Source organism: Staurois parvus, unplaced genomic scaffold, assembly GCF_062004578.1.
Source record: "Staurois parvus isolate SC_StPar_1 unplaced genomic scaffold, SC_StPar_1.0 ptg000400l, whole genome shotgun sequence".
Taxonomy (NCBI): Eukaryota; Metazoa; Chordata; class Amphibia; order Anura; family Ranidae; genus Staurois; species Staurois parvus.
This window is the reverse complement of record NW_028318196.1, coordinates 48,598-63,342: the sequence shown is the minus strand read 5'-3', so window position 1 is coordinate 63,342 and position 14,745 is coordinate 48,598. Positions and strand designations below refer to the sequence as shown.

Below are 14,745 nucleotides of genomic sequence, written 5' to 3'. Positions count from 1 at the left end.
TTGAAGAAAACACTTAGACAAAAGCTTTTTCCATCCTCCATTTCTCATTGATACAAGATTGGAGAGGTCAGCCAAAATCAATATACAGTCTGTAGCATCAGACCTCAATATCTGATCTCCTTTACAGTACTGATAAACTTTAACAGAAATTGCTGCAGACTACATATGTTAACTGTATAGCTGGGGCTGACGAAGGTAGTATGACCTGAATCCCCCACTGAAACTTAAGCGATTAAAAAAATGATAATCAATTCAATTTAATGTGGAAAAATATTGGTATTAATGTGATGTTTTGTTGTCTAAATAATAACATTTAAGATAGTGTTCCTTTAAAGAGAATCAGCAACAACAGTGCTTATGTAGAAATATGAATATTGAACCTTTATTATTATTATGTAGGCTGATTTATTTATTTATATTTCACCCATATTTAGAATAAGTAACCCTATCTTAATCTGACACCTAAGCTTGAGTGTCAGAGATCACCTGAAGATTTTTGCTGCCTACCCTTACACTCAGAGATGGGAGAGAATTTGTGAGGTTGGACAAGTCAGCCAAGCCTCTGGACAGACTGTTTCACTTGACCTCAAGGAACAAAGTTGTTCCTGGCCTGATGCCTCAGAAATCCAATTCTAGGATTGGAAAAGTCCTTCTCATCTTCTGGGAGATCCTTATGGCAGATGCCAGCTTGTCAGGATGGGGAGGAGTCCTGGGCAGGGATCTTCATGTTCCAATCAACAGGTACTACGGGCAATTTGTGTGTATCTGCAGCACTAGACCATCCTGCTGGAAGGTCATGCAATCTGGATTCCGTTGGACAAAGCCTCAGTGTTGTCAACCACCAGGAGACTGGACAGAGCAAAAGAGGCAGATCAAACTTTGTCTTGGGCAGAACTTCAAGTTCCTGCCTTGTTTATTTTGTACATCCCAGGCATAGATAATGGTCAGGCAGACTTCCTCAGCAGTGGGAGTGATCAGCACACCTGGAAGTGTTCCAGCTCTGTTGTCAGTCAGTCCTATTCTGTTCAGTTGTCATCTCACTTGATTGATTAAGCCCATTCTGCAGTCCCTTGGGGTTTCCACAATTTATTCTCCTGTGACTCTGTGAGACCTGAATCTAGTTTCCTCTGTGTTTCATAAACTGCCACTTAAAACCATTGGAGACCTCTCTCTCTTCTACTTTCACCCACCAGGTGGTCTTCCTTCTAGCCATCACCTCTGCAAGGCTATTTTTTGAACTGGTGGCCTTATCTTGCAAGAACACCTTTTGGTCTTGCATAGGGACAAGGTGGTGTTGAGACTCAGGACTTCCTTGCCTAAGGTAGTTTCTGCATTTCACTTCCACCAGGACAGTGTTTTCCTGCCTCTCAGTCCCTTTGTCCAGCTTCACTTCATCAGAAGGAAATTTTCCTTCATTGGGGTTAATTTACTAAAACTGGAGAGTGCAAAATCTGGTGCAGCTGTGCATGGCAGCCAATCCGTTTCTAACCTCAGATTGTTCAAATAAGCTTCGACAAAAAAACAAAACAAAACTGGAAGCTGGATGGTTTCTATACACAGCTGCACCAGAGTTTGCATTCTCCAGTTTTAGTAAATCAACCCCATTGTCTGGATGCGGTTCAGATTGTGTGAGTTTTTTTATCTCTCAGCCACTGTTTGTTTCAGAAAAACAGATTACTGTTTTTTTGTTTGTTTTTTTTTTTTTTGGATGAGCACCCCTTCTTCTGTTCTATCTCAAGGTGGCTCAGACAGACCATTTTTCAAACATATGGCCTCAAAGATTGGGAATCCACCCTTGCCTGTCAAGGTGCACTCTTAGATCTGTGAGTGTTTCTTGGATTTTCAGCATAAAGCAACTGTTTCCCAGATTTGCAAGGTTGTCACCTAGTCTTTTGTTCGCATATTCTCTAAGATCTACCAGCTGTGGGCACAAGGTAGTACAGGAGGCTCTTTGATCTCCAAGCAGTCCCAAGCTCTCTGTTGTTCTTTCTTGGGCCTGTTGATGATTGTTTGCTGTGTTGCCCACCCTTCAGTTGGAATGCTTTTGGACATCTCAAAAATTTAGACTTTCTGTGTCCTGTGTGTTAGACCTGTGTCCTCAAAGGACAAGATAAAAAAAATAGGATTTTTGTACTCACTGTGAAATCCTTTTTCAGTCCATGGAGGGACACAGGTCTAACACCTGTGTTCTATGTGTGCCTGTGTCCAATCCTCCTGTACACAAGGGTATACCCGAAGGTTTAAGACTTTGTTTTAGTCAGTGGACTCCAAGAAATGAATTTATGGCAAGTACAAACATGGTAAGTTGGGCTTTTAAATCAAATAATGTGTGCTTTTTAATAAAATAATACAAGATCAACCAGAAAAAGAAAAAAGTCCTTGTTTGATTTATGCTGCTTGGAGAATGGCTCTCCTGTATGATTATTTGTTAGTTTCATTGCTTTCATTGACTTTTTAAAGGCAGCCACGGTTGTGCCTGGTTACTTACCTCTCTGCATTTCCTATCAGGGGATGGAGCAGATCAATGCCATGGACTGTATACAAAATGCAGACCGGCGGAGTTTGTTACTTGAGATTCAAGATCTCCGTGCCCAGCTGTCAAGTCTGCACAGTGATCCCAGCATCCAGTCAATGTTTCATCAAAACACAGAAGGTACATGCTTTGTATGTGTTCATTGTGAAATATGAAAATAAGCTTCTTCAAAAAGAGACTAAGGACTTGAATGATTTTTACTTGAGTGAATGTATGTGTTTTATTACTCTGCCTTTCCTAACCCAAAATACAGACCCATGTATGGTATTGTTTCAGTCTTTGCTCATCTTGGAAAGTGCTACAAGTGACTTGGGTACAAAATTACTGGTCCCGAGATGTATGAAAATAACGTTCTCTGAAAGAACAAAAAGGATTTTGGGGGGAAATATAATTGTAGCACGGCAAGCCTATAAGTAAACACTCCAGTTTCCAGTGAGCTTTAGACATCACGTGGCCTTTGCTAAACCAGAGCACCAGCCTTTAAGCTACAGTCAGGTCCATAAATATTGGGACATCAACACAATTCTAACATTTGTGGCTCTATACACCACCACAATGGATTTGAAATGAAACAAACAAGATGTGCTTTAACTGCAGACTGTCAGCTTTAATTTGAGGGTATTTACATCCAAATCAGGTGAACGGTGTAGGAATTACAACAGTTTGCATATGTGCCTCCCACTTGTTAAGGGACCAAAAGTAATGGGACAATTGGCTTCTCAGCTGTTCCATGGCCAGGTGTGTGTTATTCCCTCATTATCCCAATTACAATGAGCAGATAAAAGGTCCAGAGTTCATTTCAAGTGTGCTATTTGCATTTGGAATCTGTTGCTGTCAACTCTCAAGATGAGATACAAAGAGCTGTCACTATCAGTGAAGCAAGCCATCATTAGGCTGAAAAAACAAAACAAACCCATCAGAGAGATAGCAAAAACATTAGGAGTGGCCAAAACAACTGTTTGGAACATTCTTAAAAAGAAAGAACGCAGGTGTGAGCTCAGCAACACCAAAAGACCCGGAAGACCACGGAAAACAACTGTGGTGGATGACGAAGAATTCTTTCCCTGGTGAAGAAAACACCCTTCACAACAGTTGGCCAGATCAAGAACACTCTCCAGGAGGTAGGTGTATGTGTGTCAATGTCAACAATCAAGAGAAGACTTCACCAGAGTGAATACAGAGGGTTCACCACAAGATGTAAACCATTGGTGAGCCTCAAAAACAGGAAGGCCAGATTAGAGTTTGCCAAACGACATCTAAAAAAGCCTTCACAGTTCTGGAACAACATCCTATGGACAGATGAGACCAAGATCAACTTGTACCAGAGTGATGGGAAGAGAAGAGTATGGAGAAGGAAAGGAACTGCTCATGTTCCTAAGCATACCACCTCATCAGTGAAGCATGGTGGTGGTAGTGTCATGGTGTGGGCATGTATGGCTGCCAATGGAACTGGTTCTCTTGTATTTATTGATGATGTGACTGCTGACAAAAGCAGCAGGATGAATTCTGAAGTGTTTCGGGCAATATTATCTGCTCATATTCAACCAAATGCTTCAGAACTCATTGGACGCCGCTTCACAGTGCAGATGGACAATGACCCAAAGCATACTGCAAAAGCAACCAAAGAGTTTTTTAAGGGAAAGAAATGGAATGTTATGCAATGGCCAAGTCAGTCACCTGACCTGAATCCGATTGAGCATGCATTTCACTTGCTGAAGACAAAACTGAAGGGAAAATGCCCCAAGAACAAGGAGGAACTGAAGACAGTTGCAGTAGAGGCCTGGCAGAGCATCACCAGGGATGAAACCCAGCATCTGGTGATGTCTATGTGTTCCAGACTTCAGGCTGTAATTGACTGCAAAGGATTTGCAGCCAAGTATTAAAAAGTGAAAGTTTGATTTATGATTATTATTCTGTCCCATTACTTTTGGTCCCTTAACAAGTGGGAGGCACAAATGCAAACTGTTGTAATTCCTACACCGTTCACCTGATTTGGATGTAAATACCCTCAAATTAAAACTGACAGTCTGCAGTTAAAGCACATCTTGTTTGTTTCATTTCAAATCCATTGTGGTGGTGTATAGAGCCAAAAATGTTAGAATTGTGTCCATGTCCCAATATTTATGGACCTGACTGTATATCCACACTGAGCTGAGTATTTTTAGGCATTTTTTTCAAGTGTTTTTTCAGGCATTTTTGAGCTTTTTTTATTATTATTATTATTATTATTAGCAGATTTGCAAATATTCTATGCATTTTTTCAGGCATTTTTCAATTAGGTGTTTTTGCTGTGGCCAGTAGAAACCTGTATAGTTGTGTCCTAGGCACATACAACAGGAAAAGCTGAATCAAGCGCATGGCTGCTGTACACAGAAGTTCTGTACCTTTCTCCTTGATCTGGGGAGCAGTGTAGCTTTTCCACTGGGGCAGCAAGTTTCATCCTGCTTCCTCCCAGGCTCTGATGGTTCTTGCTCAGCTCTTATAATGGAGATCCCTGAGATCATAGATGCAGGGGTGACCACGAATGAGAGCAATGAATGTCTCAGCTTCCAGAAGATTCGCCTTCATTTTGATCACAAGATGTGTTTATAAGTTGTGCAGTGATTCTAGAAAAGGGGAGGGGAGCTGCTGTTTGAGCTGAAAACGTGTGAAAAAAACACTTATTATTGTGCATTTCTTGCTGTTCAGATGTTTTCCATTTAAGTCAGTTGGGTACAAAAACATTCAAATCTGCCTGAAAAGCAGTGCATGCATTTTTATGAGAGACAGGCGTTTTGCTACAGGTGACAAAATGCTCAAATGTCAACAGGGGCTATTTAAATGAATGGGCTTTCCTTTTTGAGTGTTTCTAAATATCAAGGTTTGAGCTTAAAAACCCTCAAATGTTTTTTTTCTTTTTTTTTTTCTTTTTTTTTTCTTTAGCATACATGTCCTGCGGTTTACTGCATGGAGCCTCAACATATACATTTTTTCCTACTTAAAATGTTAAATAATTTTACTTATCCAGGTATAGCATGACCAATGGAGTACATGCCCTGCCTTAAAAAGTTTGGACTTCTCATAGGGGGTATATGTCCTTCTTATAAGAGGTTGGACCTGTCATGGGAGTATATCTTTGCGTTGTAAAAAAAAATGAAAAATAAAAATATATATATATATAAAAACCTTTAGCACAAACTGTTTGTTTCTCTCTCTCTCACACCCCGGTCACAATGGGTGCAATTTGGCATGCGATTTGCATGCCCTGCGACTTGCAAATCATATGCCAAGTCACACCCGATTGTCCGCTATTAGAGCGGTCATATTGGTACGGTTCCGACTTGGTTGGAGCCTCACCGATTTCTAAAGTAGAGCATGCACTACTTTTGTTACGATTTGCATAGACATCTGTGTCAGATGTCTTGCAAATCGCAACTGAAATCGGTGATTTTGAAATCGTGCGACTTCACTGCAAGTCACACGATTTAAAAATCGGCTTTGATGTGACCGGTGGCTTAACTGTATAATGGCTATTCTTTGTGGAAGGGCTATGTTAGTAATGGTTGCTTTTTTTTCCAGCAGGTGGACCACTTTACATTCAGCAGGAGCAGGCCTCTCATTCCCAGGAACTCCACATGCAGCTCATGAGCATGAAATCAAAAGCTGGAGAGTTACAGGAGCAGCTGGGGTCCGAGAGACTTTTAGCAGCTGAAATAAAAAATGAACTTGCACTAACCAAGATGGAACTTGAATCCAATCTTAAGCTGCAGCACAAGCACTTTAAAGAGGTGGAGTCTCTCAGGTAATCTTCTATTCATCAAGTGACACTCTTCATTTTTTTTTTAGTAAGAGATTTTAGGAAAACAAATGTAAAGGTAGCAAACCATGCCCAGGCTTTAAGTATTTCACACCTATCCATAGCATAAATTTGGAGCTGAACTATAGTATTTGGGACTGGTAATTAAAAATGTACAGCCTCACTTGGTCTATGCCTCTGGTGCTATCAAAGTTTAGACCAACAAATGTTTATTTGGAGAGATGGAGATATTGAAATGCCATCAGAACATTTATGAGCACATCCTTTGTCTTCTAAATTTTGTAAATGTATTTTTTCCATGGGTTAGGGAGGCCATATATTGCAATATCTTGCCTTTTTTGGACTAAACAATTCTATAACTTATCACAAATCACTAGTTTTGGCCTGTATACTTTGATATCTGGTCAAATCATTTGTTACCAGTCATTCTGGAGTATCCATCCTACCAAACACACTGCATTCTCCTCACTGCATGATTTTTCCAGCTGGGATCAGTCCAGCATACTGCATTGATGTCAACAGCCACCCTTCTTTGGGATCAGTTGATGTCTGTGTATTTCTGAAAGGGGCTATGGGCGAGGTGGATATCTTGTAAATAAGCTCTCTATATGTAGTTTAGCCCCTTCACGCCTAAGGGTAAAACAAATCTAAATGCCTAAGCCAGGGGTGGACTGACAACTCATGGGGCCCCTATGTTCTTGCCCACACTCAAAAAAGCCTATAAAAGGTACCAGGGGCATTTCATGGGGCCCCCTACTGACCCCGGGCCCTCGGGCAGTGCCCGAGTGCTCGAATGGTCAGTCCGCCCCTGGCCTAAGCACAATTTTGCAACATTGACATGTGTTAGTAAAACCGTACATATCACAACTACTTTGTACATCCAGATGAATTATACCTTGTTTTTTTTTTAGGACACATTGGGCTTTCATTTGGTGATAAATGGTAATGGATATCTCCTTACTTTTTTTATTATCAAAGGAAAACTGGCCCAAAATAGTAAAAAAAAATATATTTTTTTTATTTAGCTGTGTGTTTCTTGTTAATACCATAACCTACCACCAAAGAACAACCCAAAATAAATTCTCCAACTCTTGATGATCGCAGCGATACCATATATGTGTATGTTATTCGTTGTTTGTACCCGTAGTACAGCCCAGAAACAATAGTTCAAATTTTGTTTTTGTCTTCTTTTTTTTTTTTTTACCTAAATATATACCTAAAACACACTGACACCAATTTTTTTTTAATCCTGCCCTTTGACCTTGACCTTTGACCCTGACCTTGACCCAAACACTAACCCTGGCACTGAACTAGATCAAACCTTGATCTAGGTATTTTTTATTTTATTTTTTAATATTTATCTTTTTTTTTTTTTTTTTACAAACATATTTTTTTTTCTCTATGCTGGGAGCTAGAGATATACAATGTATCTCTTCATTTCATAGAGAGAGAAAAAAACAAGGGGGCCGGGCTGTGCAGTTAATGATCACTGTGATAGCCAATCGCAGGTTATCACAGTGTTCATGTGACCTGGAATCGGAAGTCCCGGATCCCGATCGTTAGAACAGGCCCTGGTGCTCTCCGTGACACTGTGGTCTTTGTGCTGGGAGCACTCCGTGTGGTGCACTCCCAGCACAAAGACAGGTACGCAAATATGCGGCCCAACAGAAAAAAGCTCCGTTCTGTGAGGCCGCATATTTGTGTTACGTCGGCATCAAGGGGTTAAATCTATACATTTAAATCTGTTGCTTTAGGATGCCTTGCTTTACACAACAGCACAAGGAAAATGTGGACCAGATAGTGGCAAAATTTAAAGTTTATCTAATCCCAGGAACTAAAACCTAATATATTGCAATTTACCAGTCCTTGGTTGTAGTGGCTGCATTAGTTTTCTTCTTTTTTTTTTAAGCTAAGTAATCTTTCTGCAAGTACAAAAAAAATACCTTTTGATCCTGCCAGAAATCCATTATGCTTGTAACTTCCGGTACACTGAGAGATCTCAAGCAAAGTTATCTCCTGCCAATTCTATTCTGTGAACACCTTCTTCCGATCTTATGAAGATAGAGGGAGAGGAGTTTGTATAAGAATGCTGCACCAGCACAGATACAGTACAGTGAGTAAGTGAGTGGTTTCATGCCAGGACAGGAGGTTTGTTGCTGACAGGATCACCAGGTGAAAGAAAAGCCTGAAAAATAAAGCTATCGTAGCCACTATATATATATATATATATATATATATATATATGAACTGGTAAGCTGCAATATATTACATTTTTTGTTCGAAAGCTTAGATATTCTTTCAATATTTTGAGTTAAAACTGTATCCTTTTAACAGAAGGTTTGACTGTAACGTTATCCCCATTTTAGTATAATTGGCGAAGGCCGAGTAATTTAGTGATGGTACTTTAGAATTCTGACATTGATGGATCATGGCTGTGAATACGGTGCCATACACTATACAATTTTTGCTTTCTTCAAACAGGCTGGAACTAAAGAAAAAGAGAGAGGAATTGGATAGCCTAAATGAAGCACTGGCAAATGAGCAGAAAAAATGCAGAGAGTTACAATTTGCCTTCGAAAAGGAGCAGACTAAGGGGAAACTGAAAGAGCTGCAGGAAAAAGAGGATATAGAGGTGAGACTTGGAACAGTGCATGGCGTAACCTTACCATAATTCGGTGGTGCACTGTGGTGATTGCATGTTGTTTGAGTTGGTAGCGCTTATCTATGACAGCTTCAGTAATGCCAGAACACAACAGTTTCCCATTACAACCAGAGAGCTTGTTTTATTCCAAAAACCAAGCCGTGCATAGCCATAGAAGCCCATCTCTAGGTTTAGTCTTCCACCAATATATCGCCCTCCCCTCCAGTGGGTGGTCCTCGAAGGTACAAGAAATGATAAAGGGTGTTGTGACATCCATGTCATTCTCTGTATCCTAACACTATAAGTGCAGGGTGCCGTGGTGATGTCCCTTCAGAAGGTGGGCCCATGACACCCTGCACTCACAGGTCATCCTCAGTCTTATAGGTCGAATGATGCTGACCGCCCATCAACCTGGGTGACTTGGGTATATCTTGTGGCAGAAAAGGAGCTGGAAGGGGAGCCGGAGGCCTGCAGGTTTGCTGGGAACAGATCTGGGGGGGGGGGGGGGTCCTATATTACCATTTTCAGTTTGTCAAGACCCCCATCTTTTTAAGGTTTACAAAACATAGGTTAACATCCAGGTTAATGAAAAGTTGAGCAGGCAGGCACATTTTTTTTTAAAACTGATCATTTCTCCCTTTCCTGTTTGCTAAACTTATGTATCAGTTGGGACATTGCCATTTGTTTTTTACATTTTGTTATTAACCACTTCCCGTCCGGCCCATGTACAGAAACGGCCGGACAGGAGCAGTGCAGGAGCGGGTTGCCATTCAGTGATCACAAGAATAGTAGTAAAAAAGATGTCACTTCTGACATCATTGCTTACTACGTGTGAAATCTGTGAATGATCACAGAGGTCACATGGTACAAGGCTATTCACAACAGCCTTGTACCATGTTACAAGCTGTGACCAGTCACAGCTCTCGCAGTATTTCTCAATGGATGCAAGAATGCAGCCAGAGAGAAGGAGAAATGATTGCTTTTACAGCCTTTATGGGGGGTAAAAGCAATCCGTGTAGAAAAAAAAAAAATCTTCATCACCCCCAACAAGTAGTAAGGTGTCACTATGGTGACACTGTACTGCTAGGGTGACAGTAAGTTTAAAAAACAAAAACATAAATAATATAAAAATGTAAAATACATTTTTGAACAATTATAATTTTTGGTTATAAATTAATTTGGGTTATTTTTATTTTATTTTTTTTACTAAAAACATAACCGAATAAGTTTTGGCCAAGATTTATGAAGAAAGGTTTATTTGCAAAATTTTATAAGAAAAACACTTTTTTCAAAATTTTTTGACTTTTTCATTTATATAGCAAAAAAAAAAAATCCCAGTGGTGAATAAATACCACCAAAATAAAGTTTTATCTGTCTCAAAAAAATGCTGAAATATTCATATTCATCTGGGTATAGTGTTGCATGACCATGCAATTGTCATTCACAGCGCGATAGCGCTGAAAATTGGCCTGGACAGGAAGGGGGTAAAAGTGTCTGGATTTGAAGTGGTTAAAAGTTACACCAGTACAGCAAGATACATTAGTTTAGCAAAATATAATTACATTACAAATGTAAATATAATTGGTAAGAAAATGTGTCGGGGTCTTGAAGCGAAACTGTAGCCTATTTTTTTTTTATATATATATTCAGATGTCTGGGCTCATTAGGGAGACTCTCTTCTCTCTTTATGTTCCAATGATAACAGATACTGGGCCTGAAGTAAGGGGAAATCTTCCCAAAGGGTTAAAAGGACACCACAAAAAAAACCTTTTTATGTAGAAGGGTTAGCTGACTTCTGTTTAAATGTAGTGAGAAGCATTATCAGAGTGACAGTAAACAGTTATTTGCAAGAAATTTAGCAAGGTTAAAGTGGAACTCCACTCTCTCAATCAACATTGACTATTTTTATGCCCGGTACATAAGTGGAGGTTTTTTTTTTTTGTTTTTTTTCATTTTCATTCAACCCAACCCTGAACAAAAAAAAAACCTGAGATATCGCCGTACTAACTTAGCGATGTTAGTGCTGCGATCTCCCAACTGAGCTTGTGTTCTGACTAGAGGACTGTCCACCTGCCAGAACATACTGATCAGTGCTTACAGCCATTGGTTGCAATCGCTGATCAGATGCTGGTTTTCCGTCTTCTGTCAGATAGGCTGCTGTACACATTGGCCAATTGTTCGCCGGTTTCTGTTGTACTGGCCGATATTCGGCCTGTGTGTACCAGCCTTTAAAGGATAAATTCACTTTTCGTAACATGTTACACCCATACTCAGGGTGTAACATGTAAACAAATGGACCGATCTCCGTTATGACAACTAGCAGGGGGATCTTCTCCCCCAATAGCTGTCACAATTTAAAAAAAATGTGGCCAGGCTCTGCCCACCCAGTCACATCACTCATTCACAGTATTCTGCAAATGAGAACACTACAAGTTCCAACAGCCTTTGTGGCTGTCGGCTTCTAGTTCTCGATGAACTACCACGGCGCTATGGAGCGCCATGGTAGTTCGTTGAGTCTTCCTGTCAGTATCTGCTTGCCTGTACGAGCACACAGATACACTGACAGGTCTGCAGGACACCTGCATGGTACCAGCAATCTGCTAATCCCTGGTGCAATACTTTAGAGACTCCAGAAACAAAAAATACTAAATGCACATTTTTTTCACCTGCAAAAAAAAGTGAATTTGTTATTTTGTTAAAAGGTGAACTTACTCTTTAATTCGTATGCTGCTAGCATTAATAAATAGATGGGACAGTATGTCATATTTACTTGTTTTAAAAAAAAAAAAAATTTGAATATCTTCAATTACTTCCTGGATTCTAGGCCTAGTATAGCCTGGATGGCCATGACCAGTAACGCTAGGGGGTTGTTTTTCAAGGTGATTTCTCAGCATAGTAAAGCATGGAGACACTGATGGATGGGGGAGTTTGCTTTGAATATAAAAAATTAGTTCAATAGTGTTTTTGGTTTGTGGGGCTCAGATACAGTGTGGGGCTCAGATACAGTGTAGTTCCACTTTAAAGCAATCTTGTAAGGTAAAAAAAAATGTATGAAAGGTCCCCACAATGAAAGATATTCTACTCCCTTCTTCAGCAGTCCTTGTCTCCTACCTTCTCTTCATCCCAGCTCTGTAGCCTCTGTAAATCTAGAGATTCACACATCAGATTTTGTTGGATTCCTGCTGAAATAGTTGAAATTCACTCCATGTGTGTCCTATTGGCAACACCCAGATCTACAAAAGTAGATTTTTTGTCAAAGGAGCCAGTTGGAAAGTTGTCTACCAAACAACAACCTGCATCCAGTCAGATACAAACACGGTTCAGCTCTCTGAATACAGAAGTCCACCGCAGGAGATTCTTCCATCCGCAATGTTTAGAATGGATGGAGAAATCTATAGGTGTATGGCCAGCTTTTTAGTACAGTCTGTTTTGTTTTTTGTTTTTTCTTAACAGGACCTTCAAATACTTCTAGATGAGCAGAAATTGAAGAATCTGGAGATCAGCAAGCAACTAGAAGAGGAAAGGAAGTTGGTGAAAGATTTCCAGGAACAGATGGTTTCTACAGAACGGGTGCACGATGCAGCAATGTCTCAGGAAAGGAGTCGAGTGTTAGAACTGCAGGTTTTCCTGGATGCTGAGAAGGCGCGTTCAGCTGAGCTAAGCAGCGCTTTGGAGTGCAGACAAGACCTACAGGCTCATGTACAAAATTCCGAGACAGATGGACAGTCAGGAGGTCAAAAACCAGCTGATGACTTGCTGAAGGAACTCCAGAGTCAGCTGGACAGTAAACATGGTCGTATAGTTGAACTGGTGAGTGAAGTTGAGGGTTATAAGCTGGAGTGTGTACAACTGAGGCAGAACCTGGAAGAGGAGAGGCACAATCTAAAGACGGAGCTGGAAGCTGAGCAGGAGGCCTGCAGACTGGCTGTGAGACAGGTGGAGGAACTGACAGATGCATTGGAAGACCTCAAGCACCAGGTACAGGAGAGGGCGGCTGAGCTCAGGAGACACCAGGCAGAGGAGAGACAACTGAGGGAGACAATCCAGAGGTTACAGAACAATGCACAGGAAAGACAGGACAGCACATCTGCGAAAAAGGAATCTGATCAAAGTTCTGTAAGTGGTTTTTTTTTTTTCTTGTCATGGGGACTTACAAAAAGTGATTTTTTTAAAATGCAAAACTGATATTCATTATACATGCAGTCTCTGCTCTCTGCTCTGCAGTGCTTTACAATGGTTGTGCTTTACTGTTACTTCTAACATTGCAAGTCTATTTGTCAATCAACTTACTGAAAACAATGCATTCCCTGTGTTCTTAATATGTCAAAAGATGTAAAGTACAACCCGGGAGTAAAATGAACCTCCCAGTTCACCCCTAACTCCCACCCCCTCTCACTGATCACTGAGATTTTGTTTTTTTTTATTATGATCAGGTAGTACTTTTTGAGTTTTTTTAGCATAGTTTACAAAACAAAAATAAAAATTATCATCAAAACAAAAAATACTAAATCGCTACAATACGCAGGTACGTATCTCCCACGAGGGGGACAAGGTGTTTGCCTAGGGTGGCAATTTTTAGGAGGGCGGTACCGCCCCGCCAGAAGAAGGGACCTTTTGAGCAGCGGCGGACAGCAGGAAATCGATGTGGTGAGATGTGGGGGAGGGCAGTTGCAGAGCGACGGTCGTGTAGCTCTCCCTCCAGCAGCAGATGAGCCAAGACCAGAAGACAGCCTGGAGCAGGGAGAGGAGACGTGTCAGAGAGGAAAGAGGAGGTGAGCTGTGTTGTCTTCTGTGGGCTCTCCCTCCCTGTCATCCATCCAGTACATTACACTGACCACTGACAGATCGTATTGGGACTACACCCCCCCCCCCTCCTTCCTGCGGCCCGGAGATCAGCAGCCCTTGGAGAGAGTGTGTGTGTGTGTGTGGTCCCATACGATCTGAGGAGGGGGGGGGGGGGGGAGAGAGGGAAGGTAGAGGGAAAGGGAGATAGAGAGGGAGAAAGAGAGGGAAGGGGGAGGGAGAGCGAGAATCATATATACATACACACACTTATTGAACTCTCTCGCTCTCTCATTGGGAAGGGGGGCCAGGGGCGAACTGACCACTCATGGGGCCCCGGGCAATAGGGGATCATGAGGCCCGTGTCCTTGCCCAAACTCAAAAAAGCCTATGAAAAAGGTAACGGGCATCTCATGGGGCCCCCTACTGACCCCGGGCCCCCGAGTTTCCAAATGGTCAGTCCTCCCCTGGGGGGGGGCGCAAAATTTTTGTGTTGCCTAGGGCAGCACAAAATCTAAATACACTACTGACAATACGTGTACTAATTCTTGTACAGATCAGCAGCGTGTATAGGCATCTTGATACACCGAAGCAGCAAAATCTAAAGTAGCTGGGGTAAGAGTACACAGTATATCCATAAACATCAACACAGAAACCCCTAGAGCAGTGGTTCTCAACCTGTGGGTTGGGACCCCTTTGGGGGTCGAACGACCCTTTCACAGGGGTCCCCTAAGACCATCAGAAAACACATATTTCCGATGTGTAAAGAGCAGCTACTGTGTAGAAAGCAGCTGCTGTGTTGAAAGCAGCTACTCTGTTAAAAGCAGCTACTGTGTTGAAAGCAGCAGTATTGGAGGTAAAAGGACACTCATGATTTATGATTACTGGGTAAATAATTTTATGGTTGGGGGTCACCACAACATGAGGAACTGTATTAAAGGGTCACGGCATTAGGAAGGTTGAGAACCACTGCCCTAGAGAGATAGTAAAGAT

General features: G+C 41.4%; 1 protein-coding gene across 6 annotated transcripts in view; it reads left to right on the top strand.

The window, feature by feature from the left end:
* Nucleotides 1-14,745, top strand: part of AKAP9 (A-kinase anchoring protein 9) — a 362,315-nt gene that overhangs the window by 319,155 nt on the left and 28,415 nt on the right. For 5 of the 6 annotated variants that reach the window (XM_089686483.1, XM_089686482.1, XM_089686484.1 and 2 more), the window contains 4 exons: nt 2,509-2,653; nt 6,092-6,314; nt 8,811-8,961; nt 12,424-13,086. In XM_089686483.1, coding sequence (XP_089542609.1) covers nt 2,509-2,653; nt 6,092-6,314; nt 8,811-8,961; nt 12,424-13,086 — 1,182 coding nt within the window. The remainder of the gene's footprint in view (nt 1-2,508; nt 2,654-6,091; nt 6,315-8,810; nt 8,962-12,423; nt 13,087-14,745) is intronic. The other variant, XM_089686479.1, reaches the window with a different exon arrangement.